The 25,041-nt window shown below is 49.8% G+C and overlaps 1 protein-coding gene across 2 annotated transcripts; it reads right to left on the bottom strand.

Moving 5' to 3' along the window:
• Nucleotides 1-620: 620 nt before the first annotated feature.
• Nucleotides 621-15,955, bottom strand: HROB (homologous recombination factor with OB-fold). 2 transcript variants are annotated; one of them, XM_014849347.3, is made up of 10 exons: nt 15,742-15,955; nt 14,741-14,791; nt 9,650-10,825; nt 8,337-8,420; nt 7,201-7,341; nt 5,984-6,092; nt 5,709-5,794; nt 5,224-5,349; nt 3,767-3,884; nt 621-1,544 (listed from the first exon to the last, which is right to left on the bottom strand). In XM_014849347.3, exons 1-10 carry the CDS (start codon nt 15,742-15,744, stop codon nt 1,453-1,455), a joined length of 1,986 nt encoding a protein of 661 aa, XP_014704833.3. In that variant the 5' UTR covers nt 15,745-15,955; the 3' UTR covers nt 621-1,452. The 2 variants fall into 2 exon arrangements, with proteins under 2 accessions (XP_014704833.3, XP_070339439.1); XM_070483338.1 differs by having other exon boundaries at nt 633-1,544; nt 5,709-5,857; nt 15,742-15,939.
• Nucleotides 15,956-25,041: the final 9,086 nt, after the last annotated feature.

Below are 25,041 nucleotides of genomic sequence, written 5' to 3'. Positions count from 1 at the left end.
GCTTGGCAACAAAATAAATAAAGTAGTGCTGGATTACAACCCAAAGTATAAAATACCCTGAGTCCATGCTGATACAAAGGAGTGACTGAATAAAAGTGAGGGAGAACAGACTAATCTCCCATGCAGAAGAATCCAAACGATCCATGCAGATACTCTACCCTTAGGAGGTGGAGCCTGACTCCTCATGCCTGCGTGTGGGCTGCACAGTGACTGCCTTCCATACAGTACCACATAGAAAGGGGGAAGAGAGAAGAGCAACTCACAGGAGAGAAACCTGACAAACCCTGCCTCAGTGAGGTGAGCAAGGTCAGCGTCAACCCTTGATGTGACGTGACGAGAACAGCACCTTCCCTCTGTGGTCTCCCTCCCCAAAACACATAGCCCCAGTTTAGTCAAGAAAAAACATCAGACAAATCTCAACAGAGGGACAACCTACAATATACCTCACCCATCCTCCTCACAGCTGTCAAGGTCATTAAAAAGCAAGGAAAGTCTGAGAAACCGCACAGCCAAGAGGACCCTAAAGACACATGATGACTAAATGTAACATGGGATCCTGGAACAGAAAAAGGACATCAGGGGAAAACTGAGCAAATGTGAATAAAGTATGGAGTTCAGTTAATAATAATATATCAGTACTGGTTCTTTAATTGTGACAAATCTACCATACCAATGTAAGATGGCAATAATAGAGGAAACTGCGGGTGGGGTATATGGGAACTCCCTGTAATATCTTTGCAATAATTCTGTAAATCTAAAACTGTCTGAAAGAAAAAGTTCATAAAAAAAAAAGAGAGCGAGATCGAGAAAGCAAATGAATAGCTTGGCTCTGCCCTGGCCAAGCACCACAGGTAGGACAGACAGGACAAGGAGCAGCGAGGGTGGGAAGGAGAGGGAGGCGGGGGAAACAGGCAGCTGCTTTATTTCAGAACAAGACACCACAGCCACACCCCTGCTCCCACACCTGGCAGCCACGGGCACAGGCAAGCTGAGCAGCTACAGGCCTCAGGAGACAAAGCCGAGGGAAGTCTGAGGATGTTCCTTCCCTGTCCAGAGGGACAGGTGGCCACTGCTGTGGTGTGGCTCCTTCGGCTCCTCAGCTGTCCAGGGACGAGGGAGTAAAGGGACTAGGCCCAATGTCCTCTAAAGTCGAGCTGAGGGGGGAATGTGACATAGCTTCCCCGTCGGCAGGAGGAGAAGAAAGGAGACACTCAAGGACTTGGAGGCGCAGGGCTAGAGGGCCCTCCTGGGCCGAGTTCTGGTGTGCCAAAGTAAGTCAAAAGTGATGGCAGTGCAGAATCTGAGGGACGTTGTTGGGGAAAGTGTCCATGGTGGGAACAACCACAGAAGCCCCGAGCTTTGTCTATGCTCCAGTTGCGCTGGTCTTCCTCTCTCCCTTGGACACAATCACAGACGACCAGTGCCTTGTTTGGACACTGAGAGGCTGCCTGCTCATGGTGGGTGCCCTGCCTCGTGGCAGTCCCAGCTGCTGGTCCCACAGAAGAAGTCCTCAGGGAGTTCGCTCAGGAGTCCATCCAGGTCATCTGAGGGTGATGGAGATGCTGGGGAGACTTAGTGGTGACATTAGGGCTCCACGTGACTCAGGTCCAAAGCTCCTGCCCTTCACAAGGGCCTGGACCCAGCCACACAGTTGGGGGGGGCTCCCCCAGGCAGTGGCATCTGTGCTAATAGGCCTGAGGCTGGCCTGACTTCCATCTTCCCTCTGCTCTCCACACACCCACACACAACAAAAGGCAGGGGCAAAACGCCCAGGCCATTCTGCTAAGAAAGAGGCTTCCCCTGGGCCTCAATGGTTCCTCTCTTTCCATCCAGAGGCACAGTGCCTGAGCAGAAAGGCTTCAGAGGTCCCCCAGTGCAACCCCCTCATTAGACCGAGGGAGAAACAAGCCAAGAAAAGTCATTAGATGCATTCAGAATCACACAGTTCATTAATCCGGTTTCTTATCTGAAGAGTGGGAGATGACATCACCCCTTTCCCCGAAGTGCCGTTGTGGGCGTAGGGAAGGAAAGTAACTATTCCTGACTGCAGTTCTCAGATGGGGCGCTTATGTCTGAGGACTTGGAAGGAGAGCTGACCTCAGGAATCCCTAGTGCTACTATTATTAACAATAGTTGCTAACTCTTACTGAGTGCTTGCTCTGCGCCAGGCACAGGGCCACCCCCGTTATACTCATCACTTCATTTGCGTCCCACAGTACCCCTTCCTAGGGCATCTCGGGGTAGTCCTGTTACAGTCCCCACTTTACCTGAGAGAACGGGGCTTAAAGAGGTCAAACACCTTGCCCAAGGGGAGCACACTCAGGCTCTCTCTGATGCCAGAGTCACGGCTTCCAACCAGAACACTCCTGCTTACTGGATGGGATCAGGCAGCCCAGGAGCAAGTCAGACGGCAAACTACACCTCAGAGCCCAGCTCCCAGTCTGGCACAGAGCATTCGATCAACACTGCTGCTGGAAGGATGGAAGTGAGTTTGGGGGCGTTCAAAATTTAATGAAGGTGACCAGCACTGTACTCAGGGAAGGACTGGAATTTGATTATAACAAAAGAAGCTGCCCCTAACTGCACGATGACTCTGTGGAGAAACACTAGTTCAATGAAGGGGAACGAGCAGTTGGTGTGGGCCTAGGAAACTGGGAATCAGAGTAAGAATTAGTGTTTGTGCCTCCAAGCCCTGTCAGCTACCACCAGCAGCTGCCTCTTGACAGGTCTGTCCCTACAGTGGAGATGTGACACGAACCACAGTATTCTAAAGGCAACTCTTCTCACTCTTATTCCGTGACCACCAGCAACCTTCTGATGGTGGTTTGGCCTGTCATCAAGCTTACTTACAAAAGGAGAGTACAAGATTCCAGAGAGGATTCCAGCATAAGGGATACTTTTTCATAGGATATAAATAAATGGGCTTTACTATATAATAAATTGGTTTACTGCAAATTTGGTTAATGTGGAGACACCCACCCATCATCCCATGAACTTTGGGGCCAGGCAGGGTTGAATTTATGGAATCAAAAAGCTAAGGACCAGGGGGCCGGCCCCATGGCTGAGTGGTTAAGTTCATGAGCTCCGTTGTGGCAGCCCGGGGTTTCACGGGTTCGAATCCTGGGCGCGGACACGACACCACTCATCAGGCCATGCTGAGGCGGCGTCCCACATGCCACAGCTAAAAGGACCCACAACTAAAAAAAAATACACAACTATGTACCTGAGAGCTTTGGGGAGAAAAAGGAAAAATAAAGCTAAGGGCCAGACTTGGACTGTCAGCTTCACCTGGTAATGCTGCCTCCTGAGGAACAAGTCGGCCTTCCCCTAACGGGTCTGTATTTGGGCCCCTCAGGTCTGCATCGTGGTCCTGCCCTCACCACGTGGATATCTGACTCCTCAGCACTGCCTGGGGGGCCTCTGAGCTTAGTCAAGATGGGGAATCTGCCTCTGCAGTCTGGCCATCAGCCCACCGGGGACTCAGGTGTGGCACAAGGGTGTACCAGGCCATCTCCTCCTGTGGCTACCAGCACTTGCCCTGGAAACAGAGGAAACTTGGGGCTCGCACCCTATGTGCTTTACGTGGCCCCTATCACACTGTGAGTTACTTTGTGGCCTGCAGCCTTGCTAGAGAAGACATCTCATCTGATTTCTATGAGATTCTGTAAAATCCACAGATTCACAGAAGGAGGAATAAGATACAGCCAGAAGAATCACGTGGAAAGAGGAGAACCTCTATTGCTCCTGGGTGGGCCGACTGCCTTACCTGCTTCTGGGAGTTCTTCCTCAGGGGGTGCCCCTGCCTCTGGGCTCTGTGCTGTTCTGAGGCCTTTCCTGGGCTTCTCAGTCTCATGCTGGAGGCTGCCGTGGAAGCGTCCTGGATCCTGGCGACAGAGGATCCGGTTACCACTGCCTGTGGGCCTGAAATCTCTCTGGACACTACCATCTCCACCCAGACAACCTCAAAGAAATAGGACAAAGGAGTGTGGCAGGGGCCAGCCACCCAGGCCGCGCTGCAGGGAGGGAGCTGAAACGCCAAACACCTCAAACAGCAGAGAATTAAAAAAATAAAACAAAAACAAAAGGCTTTCTTGACTGATTTTGTCTCCTAATTCTGTTGGTGTCTGATGTCTTCGGGAATCTATACAGCTGGAGCAGAGAGCCAAGGGACCACTCAGGAACATGCTGAGTGGTTAGCCTGGAATGAAGAATTAGCTGTTAACAATTCCCAAACTAGCTAATATATGGATAGGTTATTAAAATTAGTCATTAAACTGTTAACCATGGTTATCCCTGGAGAATGGGCGTGGGGAAGGGTGTTTTATGTTTTGCTTTATTCTGTACCATTTCAATACTTTTCAGTAAGTACAGATGACTTGAAATTTAAAGGGAAATAAAGATGAGTTTTTAGAAGCGGAGTGATTTTGAGTGAATGTAGGTTAAGTGGAAAGATGAGGGAAATAGAAGTAGCAAGTTAGACTCAAAGGTGTAACTCGAGTAGCAGTCATCGAGTCTAACCCGCTCATTTTATAGATGAAGCAACAGCAGGGGAGGGACAGGACTTGCCCAAGGTCACATTACAAATTACCAGCAGAGCAGGAACGTGACTCAGAGCTCCTGACCCCCCAGCCAGGCCATGCCAACAGTCCAGGATCCCAGGGAGGGTGGGGGTGGCCAGAGGGGGCGCTGTGTGCCAAGTCAACGCCAGGCTCTGCACTCTCACCCCGGAGTAGAGCTGCCTGGAACCCCAGTCTCCTTCAGTTCCCAAACCGGGTGCGCCCTCACCTAGCAGAGACAGAGGCTGGGAGGGAAGCTGCAGAGCAAGTGCTGGCTCACCTGGCAGGCCATTGCTAGCTCACTGTTCTCTGCACTGCCACCTGTAGCAGAGCTGACCCTTAATCACTTACTGAGAGCCACCACCCCCTGGTGGACCCTAAACTTGGTTAGTTCTCAAGTGACTCCTATCTTCTCTGATGTTCAAGCCTGCCATCAGACACTCAGGGATCACCAAGAAGCCAGCTGCTCCTCCAGGTCCTGTTACTGTGCCATCTGGCAGGCGGCTAGACTACAGACAGGAGGAGATAGCCGTCCCCAAAGGCATCACTTCACCTCAGGGCAACCGCTCCCTTCACACCTCTGCTCCAGGGTGGAGGAGGGGAAGAAATCAGAAGATCTAGGCAGAAAGCGGCTCTACCAGTCCCCATTCCATCCTGCTCCTCTTACCTCGGGGAAGGGCTGAGACGGCTTGAAGAAGTTCCCATCCCCAGAATCTGGGCTGTAAATGTGGACCAGGTTGTTGGGGGTCACATTGAGGTAGTGATTTCGGAGTGAAGGAGAAAACACTCCAATCTGGAATCAAGGAAGTGGAAGGTCAATGCCCTGACAGAGCACTAGGTGCCACCTGCTCCCCACCTGCCTCTCCCTTGGTGGCCTCTGCACTAGGGTCACACAAATTGCTCCTGCCCCAGCCCTGGTGCCAGAGTAGAACCACGTACCACACCCTCCTCTCCTCACAGAACCCCTTATCCCCATCTACCCCCGAAGAATGGAGTCAGGCCTTCGCTCAGCTCCAGTAAGCCAGTGTCTAGCACCAGCCCAGTCACTCCTTGCCTGGGTACTGGGAGGGAAGGCAGACAGACAGATAACTTGGGGGCCTTTCCTAGGGCAGAAGGGGTAGAGAGCAGGTCCCTACTTGGAGCTCCCCCTACCTGCTTTAGCAGCAGCACTGAGCCAGGCTTCAGCTCATTCTGGCGTGTCTCAAGCAGCAACCTATGCACTGTGCCCTGCATCTCTCCTGCAAACACCACACAGCCCATCAGTCTCAGGGTCAAGGGTAGCACAGCAACTGGTTTGGGCCCTGGGTGAGAAGTGGGCTGCTCAATGCCTCAATTTTCCCATCTGCAAATGGGGAGGGTGACTCCTCCTCCCCTCCTTATCTCAACAGAGGCCATTCATGAGACGCTCCCAGGACCTAACTCCTCACCCGTGGGGTCCTTGAAAACCACACTGGCGTCCATTGTGCTCCGAGTCAGGGACTTGATCATCACCGCCATGTTGGGGACCTTATTCCTGGGAAGCTGCTTCAGGGCTGCCTGGTTACAAGGAGAGGCATGTGCTGAGCCAACCATGTCCCATCTGTAAGGTCCCCATGTGTGCCAGGGCACACCAGGGAGTGGGAGGGGGCAGAGTACAGGTGTGGTGAAACAGACTTCCTTTGTGGAGGGCAAAGGGGCAGTTTAAAGGGCTCAACTCATCTCCTTCTGGCAGACTCAAAGCTGGCAGGTCCTTCATTTCTCTCCTGCTGCCTCCTTTCTTTTGTGTATATATATATATATATATATATATTTTTTTTTTTTTTTTGAGGAAGATTAGCCCTGAGCTAATATCTACTGCCAATCCTCCTCTTTTTGCTAAGGAAGACTGATTCTGAGCTAACATCCGTGCCCATCTTCCTCTACTTTATATGTGGGACGCCTACCACAGCATGGCTTGCCAAGCAGTGCCATGTCCGTACCGGGGATCCAAACTGGCGAAACCTGGGCCGCCAAAGGGGAACATGCGAACTTAACTGCTGCACCACTGGGCCGGCCCCCTTTTGTGTATATTTTTATATAGTGCTCCATCATGGCAGGCCATGGGCAGGGATATGTTAGCACATGTACTAACATGTGCCTGCACGTGACCCTTGACCTCTGGGGAGCTCTAAGGGTAGCAGTGTGCTCACCCCACCCCATCCAGGGCCTAGATGTGCAGAGACATGTCCATAACCGACTCACCTTCTGCCTGTGCCCAATACTGTGGATAGTAGTGAAAAGGCAGGTGAGTAGGAGATACAACCAAAGGGACTTGGTGCTGCCGTTCAGAGGCCAGCCTGGGGTCAGAGGCAGCAGACAGATAGCCCCTTTCTGAAGGTGGAGTAGGCAGCAGCGAAAGGGATAAAAATGGTCTCCCTGTTGGGGCTGGCCCCGTGGCCGAGCAGTTAAGTTTGTGTGCTCTGCTGAGGCAGCCCAGGGTTTCGCCAGTTTGAATCCTGGGTGCGGACATGGCACCACTCAAGCCATACTGAGGCAGCATCCCACATGCCACAACTAGAAGGACCCAGAACTAAGAATATACAACTATGTACCAGGGGGATTTGGGCAGAAAAAGGAGGAAAAAAAAGAGGTCTTCCCTTTGGGCCTTGGCACCCAGGACTCTTACCTTCCGTAGCACCATGACGATGCTATAGGTACAGAGGAAGCAGGTGGGGTCTCTCTCATCCAGGCCCAGAGCAGATTTCATGGTCAGCCAGGGCCCTCGCCCAAAATCCTCCTCCACCGCTGCCTGGGAGCTAGTAACGATCTGGCACCACAGAGCAGAGGGGGAGCCTGCATTAATGAGTGCACCATGCCATTGACCTTGACTGAAACAGGATGAGGGGTGGGAGAGGAAGGACAAATTCCCTATAGTATAGTGGCCACAGTCTCTCCTTTCATTTATCTCCAAGGTCAGAAAACGGTATGTAAAATGTTGTTTCGCATCACATCTTTCACTTAGGAGCAATAGCAAAGGTGCTCTATATTTTCTTTTATTTTAAATCAGGTCCTGACTTCACACTGAAGCAAAAGGCTATCCGTGCCTGTTTCTTGTCATAGACTTGAAAAGTCTTAGGGCTAGGGAGCCCCCACATACATTTAAGGGCTTCCAGAGTGCCTTAGCCATTTTGAAACAGTTATATTTTATTTGGGATGCCTCTGGCTTTAACTATTAACCTCCCTTTATCAAAATATGCTTTGAATTCAGATGAGTATTTGCTGCTTTGGATCTGAAATGGACTGGTAGATCTACGGAGCTGCAGCAAAGAGAAAAACTGTTAGAAAGAATTAAAAACAAAAGTGATTCTGAGGGCAGAGCAGGTCAACCAGAATCCCAGGGAGGAGGGACGCTGGGTCTCACCCACCAAAACGGAACCCACTGGAGGCAAGATGAAGGCAGATCCTTTCCAGCTCAATTCCCAGAAACCTGAGAGGAAGGGTTTCCGAGATACAATTTCCTGATATTTATTACACTCTCCTCCCTGAGGGAAGATGGAGTTAGCTGGGCCTTTCTTTCTTAGATGAGAAAGAAGGCTGGACCCATGACCTTGGTTAACGCCTGGTTAGCATCAGGCTAGCCTTCACTTTATGCCAGTAAAATGCCACCTCCCCAAACTGCCTTCTCCAAATGTTCTTTGGTGTGTGACCCCAGGAAAAAGGTCTGGCAGCATCAACCCTGATACTTAACTCCTGAAACATGGAGGGATGGCCTTCACTCTTAAATGATGCCCAGAAAGTTAACATTTGCACAGAATTAGTTACCTCTGTCCGGAACTTAGCCAAAGCACCATGAGTTGGAGTCTGGGGCGTAGAAACCATGATCTCCTCCAGATTTTTCTCACTGTGCTATGAGGGGAGAGAGAAGGAGAAGGCGAGAGCAAGCTCAGCAGCTGTTATTTACAAGTACAGCTTCTTGTCTGGGTTACATAATGAGTTCAGGAAACTATCAGGGACAATTAACACATATTACATCTCTCCCAACGAAGTCTCAGGAGCCTCATTGGCAGCTCAAAAAAGACGCTTTGGGGATCGTTATGGGAATGTGGGGAAGCTGGAGCAGGCCCAGGAGCAAAGCCCAGGGCTTCCTGAAGGTGCCAATGACCTGAATAGAGAGGTCTGTGACATGCAAAGGGGCAGCTTTCCCCAAATCCCTTCTCAGGGACCTAACCCTTCACTCCAGAGATCCAGCCCAGGAAGAATGTAGGTGGCCTTCTTGGATTTCTCTTAAAATGCTAGGGAAGAGCAAGTAAAAGGTAGAAATTATTTCAAACCTCCTTAAAATGCAAGCAGAGGGGTGCACCTACCACAACCAGACCAGATTCTCAGAGTTCAATAATCTGGGATCTGATCCAAGACTAGGCTGATGGATCCTGTCCCTCCACCACTGCTGAAATCCAAACTGGCAGCACAGCCACAACTTTCCCATGTTGACCCCACCCACCAGCCACATCCAAGAGCACTCATGCCTCTGTGCCTTTGCACATGCCACTGTTAGAATGTCCTCCAGAGCACAGCCTTGCAACACACACCTGTTAACCTCCTATTCGTCCTTCAAATCCCACTCAGCAAGTTCAAGGAGCCCAAGATCTCCCCATCATCCAGGGAATGACCTCTATTCACACTGTGCATTTTATGTATAATCGCTTGTTCACGTCTGCTTCTTCCACTACATGGTAAGCTCCTTAGGACAGCAACTATTTCTATTTTAATCTCTGCATTCTCAGTTCCAAGCAAATTTCCCAACACATACAAATCCTTAGCAAATATAGGTGAATGCATCTTCCAGCCCCAGTGCCAGCAAACAGTAGGCGCTCAATAAATGAATGAAAATTGTGAAGTTCTCAGAGCCTTAAGCACCTCTCTCATGTGTGGTTTTTCAAGCATTCAATTCTTCCTTCCCACATCCTCTGACTCCTTCCACAGCTCTGAAAACCCTCCCTGTCTGCACTTCCTTCCTTCACCTCCCAGGAGTAAAGATATTCTAGGACTGGACAGTGCTGGAACTCCGCTTCTCTCCCTTGCTCCCCAACGTGCTCGACAGCTGTGGCTTCTGGCAGAGAGAAGCCGTCACTCACCTGGTGAGGCAGGATCCCTGCTGGGCCAGGGAAACGGCGTGTCTTGGTGCGGGTGGAGGTGCGGGTGGGCTGCTGGGGTGTCCGGTTGGCAGCAGTGACCAGCTGCACCAAGTGGTTGGTAACGACGGGCGTCTGCAGAGCTGCTTGGGGAACCGGGGAGGAATGGGAGCTCTTTAGGGTGCCGAAAGGAGACTTGGCAGAACACACTGGAGCTTGGGGTTGTACGGGCCCCCGAGGAAACGATGTGGAGGTAGGCCTTGAGGGAGGAGAACAGCTTGAGTTGGGAGTTCGTGGTCCAGGAAAACGAGCTTTGCCACTTAAGCGGGCATTTGGAGACTGGAATGGCTGACTGGGGAAACGATTTTGAGGGCTGCGCTGAACAGGCCCGCAAGCAGCTTGGAGAGGCTGGGGTGCTCGAAGAAGGGGACCTTTGGAACAGACTTCCCAGGGGGGTTGCTGAGCAGGAACTGTTGAGGCGGTTGGGACAGGAAGGTTACCCACGGCACCAGGGCTCAAGCAGGGCTGTGGAGTCCTACAGTGAACAGGGCCTAGAGGCTCATTCTCCGCTGACATGATACCACGTACATGGGTGGCAGGCATGGGTCCCTTTTGGCAAGATCTGCTCAGATCAGCTCCCCGGGCCTTTTTAGCCAATACTGAGTCCTCCTGCTGCCAGGTGGGCAGGATTCTTGTGGCCTCACCGCTAATTCCACGTTCCAGCTCTGGGCCAGGCCCCTCCAGCTCCATGCTTGCCAGGACCTTATCAAATTCATCTTGTTCAGACCCCTCAAAGCCACCAATCACCTGCTGTTGGCTCTCGAAGGTGAGCAGAGGGTGGGAGGCTGAGAACTGGGTTCTTGCTGGCTGTTTGAACACTTCTGTCAAGGTCACTTTTCTCGGATTGCCAGTCCAGCTGCTGGAAGTCAAGACAGGCCTTAGGGGGGCTGTTCCTGTGGAAGGTGGACCCCTGGAGACCTTCGGCATGCTGGAGGTAGAAAGGCGGAGTCCCAGGGCTGGCAGGCCCAAGGCCTCTGAAGGAGCAGTGGAACATGATGGCAGCTGCCTGGAAGACTGTGCCTGCACAGTCTCCTGTGGCCTGGAAGAGACAGGTCTCAGGCACCCGGCATTCACACCGGCAAACTGGTTCTCTGCATCCTCCACGGCAGACAAGAAATCCTACAAACAAGCAGAGACAGTGGGTCTTGGCATCTGGAAATCAAGAAACACTCTGCTTTTACTGTTTCAGGCATGCGGTGTGTATGCATGGCTACACACAAGCAAGAGACCAAGGCGTGAAAGGTAATGGTGGAGACTCCCACTCCCTTGACCTTGCCCATGAGCCCACCACCAGGCTTCTACGAGAAACATTCGAAGGTTAAGTCTTCAGGTAGCAGGGCCAGCCCAATGGCACAGCAGTTAAGTTCACATGCTCCGCTTCTCAGCGGCCCAGGGTTCGCCGGTTCGGATCCCGGGTGTGGACATGGCACTGCTTGGCACACCATGCTGTGGTAAGCGTCCCACATATAAAGTAGAGGAAGATGGGCACGGATGTTAGCTCATGGCCAGGCTTCCTCAGCAAAAAGAGGAGGACTGGCAGTAGTTAGCTCAGGGCTAATCTTCCTCAAAAAAAAAAAAAAAAGTCTTCAGGTAGCTTCTCTCTCTTTCTTTAATCTCAGTTTGAGGGGGTATTTTGTGGGGGTGGGGGGGACACAGCTGGGGGCACAGCAGGAGAAGCAAATGCACCAGGGTACCAAGGAGTCAAACACATCACCCAAGGTCACACAGCCATCTCAAAGAAGCACTTTCTGGTGTCCAGCCTATGCAAAAGGCGTTTATCTAGCTGGTTGTGCTGCCTGTCCTCCACCCGCTCCTCACCCCACCACACACACACACACACACAGGGCCTTTAGTAAACCAGGGAGGCCTTGGATCCAGCAAAATAGGCAGAAGTTAAATATAGCTTTTCAGGCAAGTTAAATTAAGTATGGATTCCAGTTGGGAAGCAAGGTGAGACTGACACCTTCAAGAGCAACAGACCTGTTCTGAGGGTGTTTTTGAGTCAGAACTGCTGATTTAACTGACAGGAAGGTCCCCTCCACCCCCACCCCCTGCTGCCGCATTGGATTGTCTGGGCTGAGGAAGGTTTTCTCCTGCTTCGTGTATAATCAGGAGAGCAGCGTAACCCAGTAGGCCCACCTGAGGACTTGGCAATAATAACAACATCAGAATTACAGCAGCAGCACAATGCTGACGACCCTGGGGGTTGACGGATCGCTTTTTTCCTGAAGAGCTCACTCTCAGACATGAGGTGATCTGCCTTGGGAAGGGAGAAAGGGACTGGTCATGGAACAGAAACTTGAGTTGTCAGAGTCCTTCGCTCTTAATTCCATTCCCAGCCTAGCAGTCCTACCATCACCTGGTAAGACCCAAGAGGGTCACTTTATTAGTCACTTTCTCAGGCTGTAATTACGCATCTCCAAAGCTGAAAGACAAAGACAAGGACACATTTCCTTGACAAAGCTGGCAATTTGGGACTATTTGTAAAAACAAAAACATCTAACATTTGAAACCTCACTGGGTGCCAGGCTCCATGTAAACATTTTACCAGAATCCTCTTAATGAGTTCTCACAATGGCCCTATAAATCGGACACTGTAACTCCTCAGTTGAGGGAAACAATAGAAAGAATAAACAAATGGGACTTCATCAGACTAAAGAGCTTCTTCAAGGCAAAGGAAAACAGAATTGAAACAAAAAAACAGCTCACTAATTGGGAAAAAATATTTACAAGCCACTTATCCGACAAAGGGTTAATCTCCATAATATACAAAGAACTCACACGGCTTAACAACAAAAAAACAAACAACCCGATCAAAAAATGGGCAGAGGACATGAACAGACATTTCTCAAAAGAAGATATGAATATGGCCAATAGACACATGAAAAGATGTTCATCATCGCTAATCATCAGGGAAATGCAAATCAAAACTACACTAAGATATCACCTTACCCCCGTTAGATTGGCAAAAACATCCAAAACCAAGAACGACAAATGTTGGAGAGGTTGTGGAGAAAGAGGAACCCTCATACACTGTTGGTGGGAATGCAAACTGGTACAGCCACTATGGAAAACAGTATGGAGATTTCTCAAAAAGTTAAAAATAGAAATACCCTATGACCCAGCCATCCCATTACTGGGTATCTATCCTAAGAACCTGATATCAGATATCTCAAGAGTCCGTTGCACCCCTATGTTCATCGCAGCATTATTTACAATAGCCAAGACGTGGAACCAGCCTACATGCCCAGAAACTGATGATTGGATAAAGAAGATGTGGTATATATACACAATGGAATACTACTCAGCCATAAAAAAAGACGAAATTGGCCCATTCACAACAACGTGGATGGACCTCGAGGGCATTATGTTAAGCGAAATAAGTCAGTCAGAGAAAGACGAACTCTATATGACTCCACTCATAGGTGGAAATTAGTATATTGAGAAGGAGATCTGATCGGTGGTTACCAGGGAAAAGGGGGGGTGGGGGGAGGGTACGGAGGGGGAAGTGGTGTACCCACAATATGACTAACAAAAATGTACAACTGAAATCTCAAAAGGTTGTAATCTATCATAACATTAATAAAAAAATAAATAAATAAATAAAAAAAAAAAAAAAAAGATTTTATTTTTCCTTTTTCTCCCCAAAGGCCCCCAGTACATAGTTGTATATTTTTAGTTGTGGATCCTTCTAGTTGTGGCACGTGGGACGCCGCCTCAGCGTGGCTTGATGAGCGGTGCCATGTCCGCGCCCAGGATTTGAACAGGTGAAACCCTGGGCTGCCAAAGGGGAGCCAACCCCCTGAATAGGTACTATTATTATTCCTGTTTTATGGATGGAGAAACTGAGACTCAGAGAGGTTATGTAACTTCACAGAACCAGGACTAATCCATGTGTCCTTGTCACTATATCTTAGCCCCTCAATGAACGAGGCAGCCAGAGATTGGTTTTGAAGAGTCTGAGGAAGGTGTATGTTTCCCTTCAAACCTCAGGCCCCAAAAGCCTCAAAGGAAGGGGAGCGTAGGGTGACGCTGCCAGCAGAGTCCCGAGTGCACCATTCACCACCATACTAGGCACAAATTAGATGCCTAATTTTTCTAAACATGATTCTTAAAGCAAAGCACTGGGAGACAAAAAGTAGATCTGAATGGCTTGCCATCAATAAAATAGAGCAATTCTATTCTATAAATGTAGTTTAGTAGTTTCCATGCATGTTAGACTGGAGTCAGCAGGCCAGGACCTCATTGTGGCTGTTGGTGCTATATTCTTAAATAAGTTAATTTTCCTTTTGGGGCTTTATTCACTTAAATCCTGCCTCTTTCTGAAAAGGATTTGAGGTAGCAATTTTGGGCCTCCAGATGAAACTATATTCATTGGATCTGAGCAGGAAGAGAGCTGTAGAGATCGCTAGTTCCGTGGTCTCTGGTTGCACCCAGAGATTAGAAGTACCCCTGCCTGGGCCCATCTCCAGAAATTCTGATTTAATGGGTATGTCATAGGGCCTCGAGAGGGATGATTCTAATGTGCCAGCTTCAGATCTAGTCTAATCTCTCATCTTCTGAGGAGGGAGAGAGAAGCAAAGAGCATTTGAGGCAGAACGCCCTTTATATTGCAGAAGAGGAAATGCAAGGCCAAGGAATGAAGTAATTTGCCCTGGCTCATGTGACCAGTTGGTGACCCCAGGCCTCCTGCTGTTCAGTAACTGTGCTGTCTTTGGCTTTCCGTAAACTTTCTTCCCACCTCAAGTATGTCATCATGAAAGTGAATCAAATCATGCACATGACACAGCTTCCAGACAAGGGCCCTTATAATTTAAGGTATGACAATTAGGCAGCTCATCTCTCTGGTTTTTATTTGATTCTAAGACAGTTAAGCAGGTTGTTTACGTTCTCATCATTTCTCAGTCTCTCACAGACAAAAAGATGTATGTGTCAAGTAAAAGGAGACTGGGGCAGACTGCCCAAAATGTTCTGGCCTCGGTGTTTACATCTTAAGGCCTCCTCTGCCATCTCTGATCAGCAACACTTCCTTACCTCATCTTCAAACTCCTCTTCCACAGCAAACAGCTTCTGCAAACTGCATGCCTGAAAGGAAAACAAAGCAATTGAGGTTGGAGGAGAAACACCGTTTGCAAGTACATTCTGTCCTCTCTATGCTTCTTCCCAATTCTAACAAGACCATCAGGTGTACCGTTTTTTGCTAGTGTTGGGGGAGGAATAAGGGATGAGGAGAGAAGAGATGACATTTACTTAAAGACTTAGATGATTTAGAATCCTTTCTGGTAAAATAATTCCCTCGGGTCCATCAGCATTAATCTTGGAAGACGGGGGGAGGAGGCAAAGGAAACGCTGCCGAAGGGAGCAAAGGTCATTCTTTAGACTCAGCACTGTGCACATGGGCCTAAGGATTTTGCCACATCCCAAGCGTTTGGCCTGAGGAACCTCTGTCAAACATATGAGAGGCTACCACAAAGCCAAGAATGCCCAAAAAGTGGCCTTGTTTCTGAAAGCCAAGCCAGGGGTTTCCTTCTATCTAATTCAACGCCCAAAGCCTAGGGTCCAGGAGGGTGGGAAGCTCCAGTCCACAGTTCCTTCCTTCTAGGCAGCAGGGCTGCTGTGGTCAGCTCTTAGACGTGTGTCAAACCCGGAGCCAGGGGCTGCGCCTAACCCCAGATGCCAAAGCAGCAAGAGCTGCAGTTAGGGATCCCTACCCGCAAGGTCCAAGGGTCAGGATGGACGGGTTGTGGGGAGGGAGGGGGTCGGGCTCAGGAGGCATGACGTTGAGCGCACGGGGAAGGATGAACAGGAGTTCGCCAAGAAGGGATAGAAGGCAACAGGAGGGAAACTGAGGCCCAGAGGGAGGTGAGAGGAGAGCCCTCCCAGGGTCTCAGCTAGAGCCCAGGTGTCCCTCCGCAGCCCCCAGCTCTCACCAAACCCTAACCCGGCCCCGGCCCTGCGGCTTGCACGGGTGAGGGGCTGGAGCCCGGGAACGCGGCGCGGGGACCAGGCGGCCCGGCGGCCGAGCGCGGCTTTACCATGGCGACGGCGGGCTGGCCCGGCAGGCCCCCCTCGAGGGGTCGCCAGGGCCTTGGACTTGGCCAGGGGGAGGGTCGGGATCCGGGCGACGGTGTCTCCGGGGTAAGGTCGGAGAGGTCCCCGCGACCCAGGCAGGAGCCGAGGGAGGGCCGCCGTGACCGCCGCCCTAGGCCGCATTCGAAGCCGCCGCCACTCCAGCGTCTCCGCCCTCTTAAAGGGGCGGGCCTCTTTCTATCCCGCCGACACAAAGGCCCTCCGTCCGCCAGTCTTCCGCCCTGGCCTTAAAGGGAAATGGATGAGCGCTCGGTCGCCCCCCAGCGGCCCCTCGGGGCCGGTCGGCTAGTTTAACACGTGTTCAGGTGAGAGCAAGGCTGGGAATCCTGGACCCATTACTCCCAATCCTGCCCACCCTGCTTTCTGGCGTTAAGCACACTGCGGACTGGATACTAGAGCTTGACTCTCATTCACACCAGAATCCACCCCGATGGTTGTCTGTCTGTTCATCTAACAATCCGTTCATCTAGCAACACATTTTTATTAGCATCCCTCCCCTGTCACACTCGATTTCCTTCTCAGCACTTTTCCATAATTTAAAATTGTCTTGGTTTACATCTTCATCGTGTGTCGTCCTCACTAGAATATGAGCTCCATGAGGGCAGGGGCCTTGTCTGGCTTGTTCAACTCTGTATCCCCAGCACTTAGCCCAGCGCTCAATAGAGTTATTGAATGACAATGACTACTATGTTTCGGGTTCAGTGCTTGACACTGGGGATAGAGAAATGAATAAGACTCCTTGTGCCCTCAAGTTCACAAACAAGTCAGGGAGATACAGATCAAAAGATGGAGTCCAGGAGACTTGTGCAGAGAGATGGGCAGGGGCCCAGTGACCTGAGAAGGCCAGCTTTTGTCACTAAAGCCTGCTGTGGTTACTGACCCTCAGTCCAGCCTCAGTTTTCCTTTTTGCTTGTCATGAGAGAGCTAGTCAGAGTGACAGCTAGGGCTGCATAGTTTTAAGGACTCAAAAGGCAGGAGGAAGGTAGCTGACTTGAGTTCTTAATGATCTGATCTGGACCAACCCTGGATCTTCCCAAGGGTGGCCTGGCCTGACCTCACTTCCGGGCAGCCTGTGGCTTCCATCGTAGCTTTATGTGGACCAGTTAACCTGTCAAACGTCAGAATGGAGGCCAGAATGGAGATGGGAAAGGGAACCTGGACCCTTAACTCTCATTCAAGTTACGAATTCCCTCAAGGCCTCTGTGCTTCTGAGCTAGGGGACAAAACCCCCACCCTCCCATATACAGGCCTCCTCTCCTCACAGGAATCCCAAGTGCTGCTCATTCTGCCCAGCTGGGAGACCCAGGGACAGGGCTCCCTGTAGATCTGGGAGCTGTCAGCTCCAGCTGAAGGGAGGTCACAGAGCCCAAAAGGCCAAGAGGAATCATAACAACTCCTATGCACACTGTAGTTTGCAGTTTTCCATTTTAACCATTAGCTCACTTTGTCTTCACAAAGATCCCATGAAGAGTGAGAGGCAGGTATTACTTTACAGACTAGGAAACTGAGGCCCAGAGGGGGAGGATACTTCCTCAGGGTCAGAGTCACTCAGTGGTGGACCTTCTGATTGGAAATCCTATGGATTCTCCTCTATCGCCTTTCTAAGTTAAACGAACTTGGCATCTACTGCCGCCACTTTCTGTTAGAACCTGAATGGCGGTGGGAGCAGTGGCTAGAGCAAATGGAAAATGTGGACTTGGGACATTTTAGAGAGGCTGGCAGGACACAGTAAGGAGGTCGTCTGTGATTCTAGAGTTGGGAAGGACTCCCATACTGAAGGGTTGTCCCCACAATCAAATACCTTCTCCTTCCTAACAGTGTCATCTGAAGGAAGAGGCAAAGACCGTGTCTCCATGGTGATCGGGACTAGGTCCTCTTCTTCCTCCGCTTAGAAGAGAGCTTGGTGGGCTTAACTGTGGTAACCAGGCTTGAGGATAATGGAGACTCAAAAAGGAAGGAATGGGTTCAGGGAAAGGGAGAAACGGGCACTGGGACTCGGGCAGGAGGACCCACACCAGAAGACACCAGAACCCCAGGTGTGAAGTGGGGTACAAAGGGGAGTGAGTGTAACGAGGGGGTCTCAGTAGCACCCTGATTTAACCCATAACAATAGCAGCCAGTACTTCCTGAGCACTTTCTGTGTTCCAGACAAGGTTCTGAGTACTTCACATGTATCAACTCTCTTGATCATCGTAACAAGACTTGACTTCTGCTTTACAGATGAGGAAAGGGTCAATGTCTTGGCCAAGCTCACATAGCTAATAGGTGGTGGAGCTGAGATGATGAACCAGGCAGTCTGCCTCCAGCGTCCACAGGCTTAACCACTATGTTGTTTTGCTGCTTAGAATTCCAAGGAACTGGGTTCTTAACCTGGGGCTTCAGGGAATATAAGTCCCCTATAATTATGTGCAAAACATCACGTGCCTCTGCGCGTGTGCCTTGTTCTAAGAGAGCATCCATGGCTTTCATCACATTTTCATAGGTCAGAAGCCTCTTGCCGTGCTCTTTCTGGGGACCAGGATACACCCTAACTCCCTCCCCCTCCATTCTCCTCCATCCTTCATCTTTTTTTTTTTAAAGATTGGCACCTGAGCGAACATCTGTTGCCAATCTTCTTTTTTCTTCTTCTTCTTCTTCTCCCCAAAGCCCCCCAGTACATAGTTGTATATTCTAGTTGTGGGTCCTTCTGGTTGTGCTCTGTGGGACGCCGCCTCAGTGTGGCCTAAGGGGCAGTACTAGGTCCGCACCCAGGATCCAAACCAGAGAAACCCTGGGCTGCTGAAGTGGAACGCGCGCAGCCACGGGGCCAGCCGTCCATCCTTCATCTTGTCAAGATGCCCTACACTCTACATCAGGCCTTACCATCTCCTGCCTGGACGATTGCAGTAGCCTCCGGCATGGCCTCCTTAGTCCAAGCTCTCCTCCCTTCTGTCTATTTTTCTAACAAGCAAATTGGATACTATTTTTCCACTGTGAAAATTCTTCAATCCCTTCCAGTCACTGGAGGATGACAAATAAAATCCCTAGGGGCCTGCAATGCCCTGCATGGGCATCCCTGCCCTGTCTTATCTCTTAACCAATCTCCTGATCAATACCAATCCCTCTCCACCCGACTCATTCTTCAGGCTCCAGGTCACATGCTGCCTCCTCTAAGAAGCCTTCCTTAACTGCCCCAGGCAGACCCAGGTTTCCTTCTCCTTGGTTCCCCACATTTGTGGACTACCTCCATTATAGCTTGGATCTCTTGTATGCCCTGTGTTGTCTTCAGGTTTCCCTCACACCTCCCTGCTGGACTTTGAAGCCCCTCAGGGCAACAGCTGTGGCTTTTCAGCCTGGCACCTGGGAGACACTCAGCAAGTGTTTGTTGAATAACTTAAGGCCATTTGTGTCAGAAGGGAGTGGAATGAGTCTAGGCAACTCCATGCTCACTTCCACAAATACTTGCAGTTGCTAAATAAGGAGCCTCACTTTCCTAGGTACAAAGGACAGCACACCTGGAGCGTGTGTGTGTGTGTGTGTGTGTGTGTGAGTGTGTGTTTGGAGATACCATGCTGCATTGGCTATGGAGCACAACAAATCTCTGTTCATATTTGACCCTGTTGCTGACTGGCTGTGTGACCTTGAGTAAGTTACTTTACCTCTCTGAACCTTAGTTGTCTCATCTATGAAAATGGAATAATACATCTTCCTCATAGAGTTGCTGTGAGATTAAATGAATTAATGCATTGAAATGGATAACTCCACGCCTGGCATGTTGGCAGGGCCTCAACAATGTGGGTTCCTTTCCCCCTGACTCGAGTTTGCAAACATGTGCTGAGATTTGTTATGGGAACCACATGGCTTGAGTTTGTGTCTTTTTCAGCATATTTGCAAATGTGTTTCACCCTAATTTGTATTTTTATGGTATGAACAATTGTATGCAAATCAGTGTGATGATGTATTTGTTTATATTTACATTTGCCTTGGTGTGGACAGTGGCATACACTTGAAGTGTGTACACACATTAAGAGTGTTGTGTGGCTGTGTTGGTGAGTGGGTGTTGCACATTGAGTGAGTATGTGGAATTAAATATGTGCTGTGTGTTGCACAGGAGGGTGGGGATCTGAGAGTATGGGGGCGGGGAAGGGCTGGTCTGCTTGTGTGACTTTGTGAGCGTGAAGGCTGTGTAGACCGCGCTATGGGATAGAACTTTCTGTGTTGACGGAAATATTTTCCATCTGTACTGTCTAATAGAGTAGCCGCTAGCCACATGTGGCTATTGAGCACTTGAAATGTGGCCAGTTAGACTGAGGAACCAAAGTTTTAATTGTATTTAATTTTAGTTAATTTAAATGTAAATAGCCACAGGTAGACCATAGACAGAAACCTCAAACTTGTTTTCCACAGACCAAGTGGTGTGCATCCCCCTCCCTCTTGCCACGGAAACCCATCTACTGCATCCCGACCTCAGCAGGTAAATAGACCCGCTGGAGCTCCGCCCGCGCGTGGATGCGCGTGTGTGCGCGCGCGTGTGAGACGTACAGAGGGGGCTGCTCCCGCCTCCTCACCCCACCCCCCAAGTCCCCAGGCAAGCAGTGAATCAGCCTGACAATGAGGTGAGTCATTCATAACTGCTCCGGGCCGACCCAGCAGGCGGGAAGCAAACGTCAGCCAGCCTCCCAGCCCCACTCCCCCAACCCCCCAGTGGGATCGCTCAGCCCCACGCACTGCAGATGTTGAAGAAACTGACGCGGGCGACTGGAGGCACCAAAGCTCATCTCCTCAGCCCCTCCTTCTGGTTTGCAATCCATTCATCCTCCAGCCCCTTTCTCCCCTCGGGTGGCCTGTGAGTCATCTCAAGATCTACGCCCCTAATCCAACACCCACCTCCCCAAGCCTCTCCCAGTTGGTTTTACTCCAAGGCTGGGGGGTGGGAGCAGGGAGGCTGGACCCCTGATGAGGCGCCAAGGTCTGCCTTTGGAAGGGAGGCAGACCCACACTGGGCTGTGGGGGTGGGCAGGGCTCAGGGCAGGCTGCAGCTGGCTGAATCTCTGGCAGCTGGCGTCCAGCTTGCTTGGAGCATCAGGGCGTATATATGAGGGCAGCAGAGAAGCCGCTGCTGAAGCGTGCTGCCTGGACCACCTGTGGCAGGTGGTGACTAGGGGATGGGGAGGGGGCAAGAGTATTGCTCTGCTTTCCAGAGAAGTCTCACACAGTGTCTCCCCAGTACCTGACAATCTTCAGAGCCTGGTAGCTTCTCTCCTCTGCACTTCCCTACCTGTCCACCCCCCAAACACCTGTAACGCACCCCCTCCCCTCATCTATCAGCTTTCTTCTCTTGGACTGAACCTTACCTGACGCTTCTGACTTAGACAACTAGGTCCCCTGGTGGTGTCCCTTACTGGGTCAGAAAATATCAAAGCCCTTAAAAATGTGTAGACCTGGGGCCAGCCCTGTGGCTGAGTGGTTGAGTTTGTGCACTTTGCTTCTGTGGCCTGGGGTTTTGCGGGTTCAGATCCTGGGTGTGGACACGGCACCACTCATCAAGCCATGCTGAGGTGGCGTCCCACATGCCCCAACTAGAAGGACCCACAGCTAAAAAATATATACAACTATGTGCTGGGGGGCTTTGGGGAGAAGAAGGAAAAATAAAGTCTTAAAAAAGAAGTATAGAACTTTTGACAAAATAGCTCCACTTCTAAGAATTTATCTTAAGAAAATAATAATTGAGGGGCTGGCCGGTGTCATAGTAGTTAAGTTCCTGCACTCCGCTTAGGTGGCCTGGGGTTCACAGGTTCAGATCCCAGGCGTGGACCTAGCACTGCTCATCAAGCCGCGCTATGGTGGCATCCCACATAAAATAGAAGATTGACATAGATGTTAGCTTAGGGCCAATCTTTCTTACATAAAAAAAGAAAGAAAATAATAATTAATATGTGCAAAGATTTAGCTATAAGAATGTGCATTACAGCATTATTTAAAATAGTGAAGGGGCCAGCCCCATGGCACAGTTGTTAGGTTCCCATGCTCTGCTCTGGTCCAGGTGCAGACCTGCGCACTGCTTGTCCAGCCATGCTGTGGCAGGCGTCCCACATATAAAGTAGAGGAAGATGGGCACAGATGTTAGCTCAGGGCTAATCTTCCCAAATAAATAAATTTAATTAAATAGTGAAAAATTGGAAACAACCCAAATATCCATGAAAAGGTATTGAATAAAGAAACTGGTAAAACAACACAATGGAATACTATACAACCACTGAGAATGATGTGATGAAGAAGATTTGATGCCATGGGAATATTTTCATGATTATTATATAAAAAATTAGGGGGGCCAACCCCGTGGCCGAGTGGTTAAGTTCACGTGCTCCGATGCAGGTGGCCCACTGTTTCGCCGGTTCGGATCCTGGGCGTGGACATGGTTCCGCTCATCAGGCCACACTGAGGCAGCATCCCACATGCCACAACTAGAAGGACCCACAACTAAAAATACACAACTATGTACCGGGGGGCTTTGGGGAGAAAAAGGAAAAAAATAAAAAAATCTTTAAAAGGAAAAAAAATTAGGTTATAAGATATTGCATACAGCGTGATACAACTTTTCTTGAAAAAATATGTGTAGAAAAAAAAGATGAGATTTACCCAATTACTGACAACTGTTCTCATTGGATAATGAATTTAGGGTGGCTTTATTTTCTTCTTTGTGCTTCTCTGATTTTTTTCCCCCAGAATTTCTACATTAAGAGTTTGTGACTTTTCACAGCAGAAAAAAATCATTAATTTATTAAATGTTTTAAAAAGCCATTTGTGGAGGCAGTAATGGGAATTAACTGTTAGTGGGCATTTTATTGGGGTGATGAAAATGTTTTAAAATTGGATTATGTCATGGTTGTACAACTTGGAGAATTTACAAAAAAATGAATTGTACACTTAAAATGGGTAGGTTTCACGTTATGTAAATTATACTTAAAATTGTTTAAAAACTCAACAAAAACCATTTGCTGGGCTGTCTGACATTAAGGTCAATCTTCTAATGTGACCTTGGGGTCTAGGCGTAGGGATGCCAGATAAAATACAGGGCACGGACTTAAATCTGAACTTCAGATAAGGAATAAGTTTTCAATATAAGTATAAAAATAAATAATATAAGTTAAAAAAAGTCATGAACTCTTACTATAAGTATACACTATTATTCTTTGTTTATCTGAAATTCAAATTTAACTGGGCATCTTTGTATTTATTTGCTAATTCTGGCAACCCTAGTTTGCAGTCCTTGCCCCTGCAGGATCCCTGGGGCCGGGAAACAGACTTGGAGGTGGCCCTCTGGGCTTGCACCCCTGTCCACCCCCAGGACGATTCTACAAAGTGGGGTAGGGAGGAGGGAGAGTGGGATGGGGACCCCAGGAGCTAGAAACAACAAGATGAGAGAGGATGGGAGATAGGCTGGGAGCAGCAGTCATTTCCGGTGTGGAAGGTGAGTGTCTTACTCAGGGAATGGGAGTGGCCAACAGCATTTCTGCTGGCCCAGACCCAGGGAGTAGTAACACCAAGGCTGGAGGTGAGGGTGGGGCTTACCCTTTGCCACGCCCCATGCTAGCCCTTCACACAAGTACTCCATGTCCTGTCCCAGCAACCCAGGGAGGAGGGTGTCATTGCTCATTTTTACAGGTCTGGAAATAGATTTTAAGAGATTAAGTAAATTTCCAAGTTCACACAGCTGGTAAGTGGCGGTTTCAGTCCAGGTCAAGGTCTTTACCTTCTCACTGGGGTGGAGTCCAGTGGTTAAACCAGTCAGGCTCTGGGCTCTGATAACCTGGGCTCAGATCCCTGTGTCTTCACCTGCTGGGTCTGTGGCTTTTGGCAAGTTCCTTAAGTCCCCTGAGCCTCATCACTTCATCTGAAAAGTGGGGATGATCATAATGCTAATAACGCCCGCCTTGTGGGGTTGGGAGGATGACCTGAAATGCTGCAGATAAAGTCTGTAGTCTGCTGCTCTGTCTGCCTGCTGGGCACGATGTGTCCTCATGGAAGTGCCAGAGACCCTGCTGCTTGAGGAGGATGGAATGTGCCTTCCAGACACGTAAATCAAGGACTTCCAGCCGGGGTGTCCTGGGTCCTCAAGGAGTTCACAGAAGAAAGAGGACATGGTTGTCTCTGCCTATTTCGGAGAGCCCCCTCAAATCTGGAGAGACCTCATCTGGCATGGCATGCAGAGAGCCTGGCTTCTGCTCTGGCCCTGCCACTTACTGACTGCTTAACCTCCTGGGTCTCCGTCTCCTTATCTATAAGATAGAGTACATGGTATCTACCTTGTAGAATTGTGAGAACGATAATATATGGTCATATATATATATAAAAGGCCTTTCAAAAGGAAGTCACTAGGGCTAGCCCAGTGGCGCAGCAGTTAAGTTCACATGTTTCGCTTCTCGGCGGCCCAGGGTTCACCGGTTCGGATCCTGGGTGCGGACATGGCACTGCTTGGCAAAAAAGCCATGCTGTGGTGGGCGTCCCACGTGTAAAGTAGAGGAAGATGGGCACGGATGTTAGCTCAGGGCCAGTCTTCCTCAGCAAAAAGAGGAGGATTGGCAGTACTTAGCTCAGGGCTAATCTTCCTCAAAAAACAAACAAAAACAAAAAGGAAGTCACTCAATAAATATTTATCAAGAAAGGGTGGCAAAGTGTACATCAACTGAAGACTACTTGCTGGAGGGAGGGTAATTGGGCCAGGTTCTGTGTGGCTCTAGTCCATGCCCCTCCATGTAGCATGTAAATCCATTGTGTCTTGTTCTCTATTGTTTCATGACCTCAGGACCAAGAGGGCCTTCCAGAATCACAGGGTTCAACTCTCCAATTACAGAGGGGAAACTGAGGCTAAGAGTGGGCAAATGATTTGCCTGAGCTTCTGTAGGCAGAGCTGGCCTGTGTCTCCCAGGCTCCCTCCTACCCCACTGTTCCACTCTGCTTCTTGGGGCTCTTGTTTCCACAGGATCATAAGCTCCCAGAGGGTAGGCACATTTGTACCCTCTGCCCGCTCCCAGGCATGCATGCTCTTCCAGAGAAGATATTCTGGAAGAACCTGCAGATGTGTGGGATGTGACTGGCAATAGCGTCCTTGCACTGTTGTGTTCATGTGGCCTTGACTCCTGAACAAGCAGGCAGGAACCCCTACAGGCCAGGAAATCCTGGGCCTCACTTCCAGATGCCAGCAGGGAGGTAGGGGAGAGGATGGGTTTCCTTTTCAGCCGTCCCCTCAAACCTCTTGCTCTTTT

The sequence above is a fragment of the Equus asinus genome, chromosome 13, assembly GCF_041296235.1.
Source record: "Equus asinus isolate D_3611 breed Donkey chromosome 13, EquAss-T2T_v2, whole genome shotgun sequence".
NCBI lineage: Eukaryota > Metazoa > Chordata > Mammalia > Perissodactyla > Equidae > Equus > Equus asinus.
This window is presented reverse-complemented; position numbering and strand designations above follow the sequence as displayed.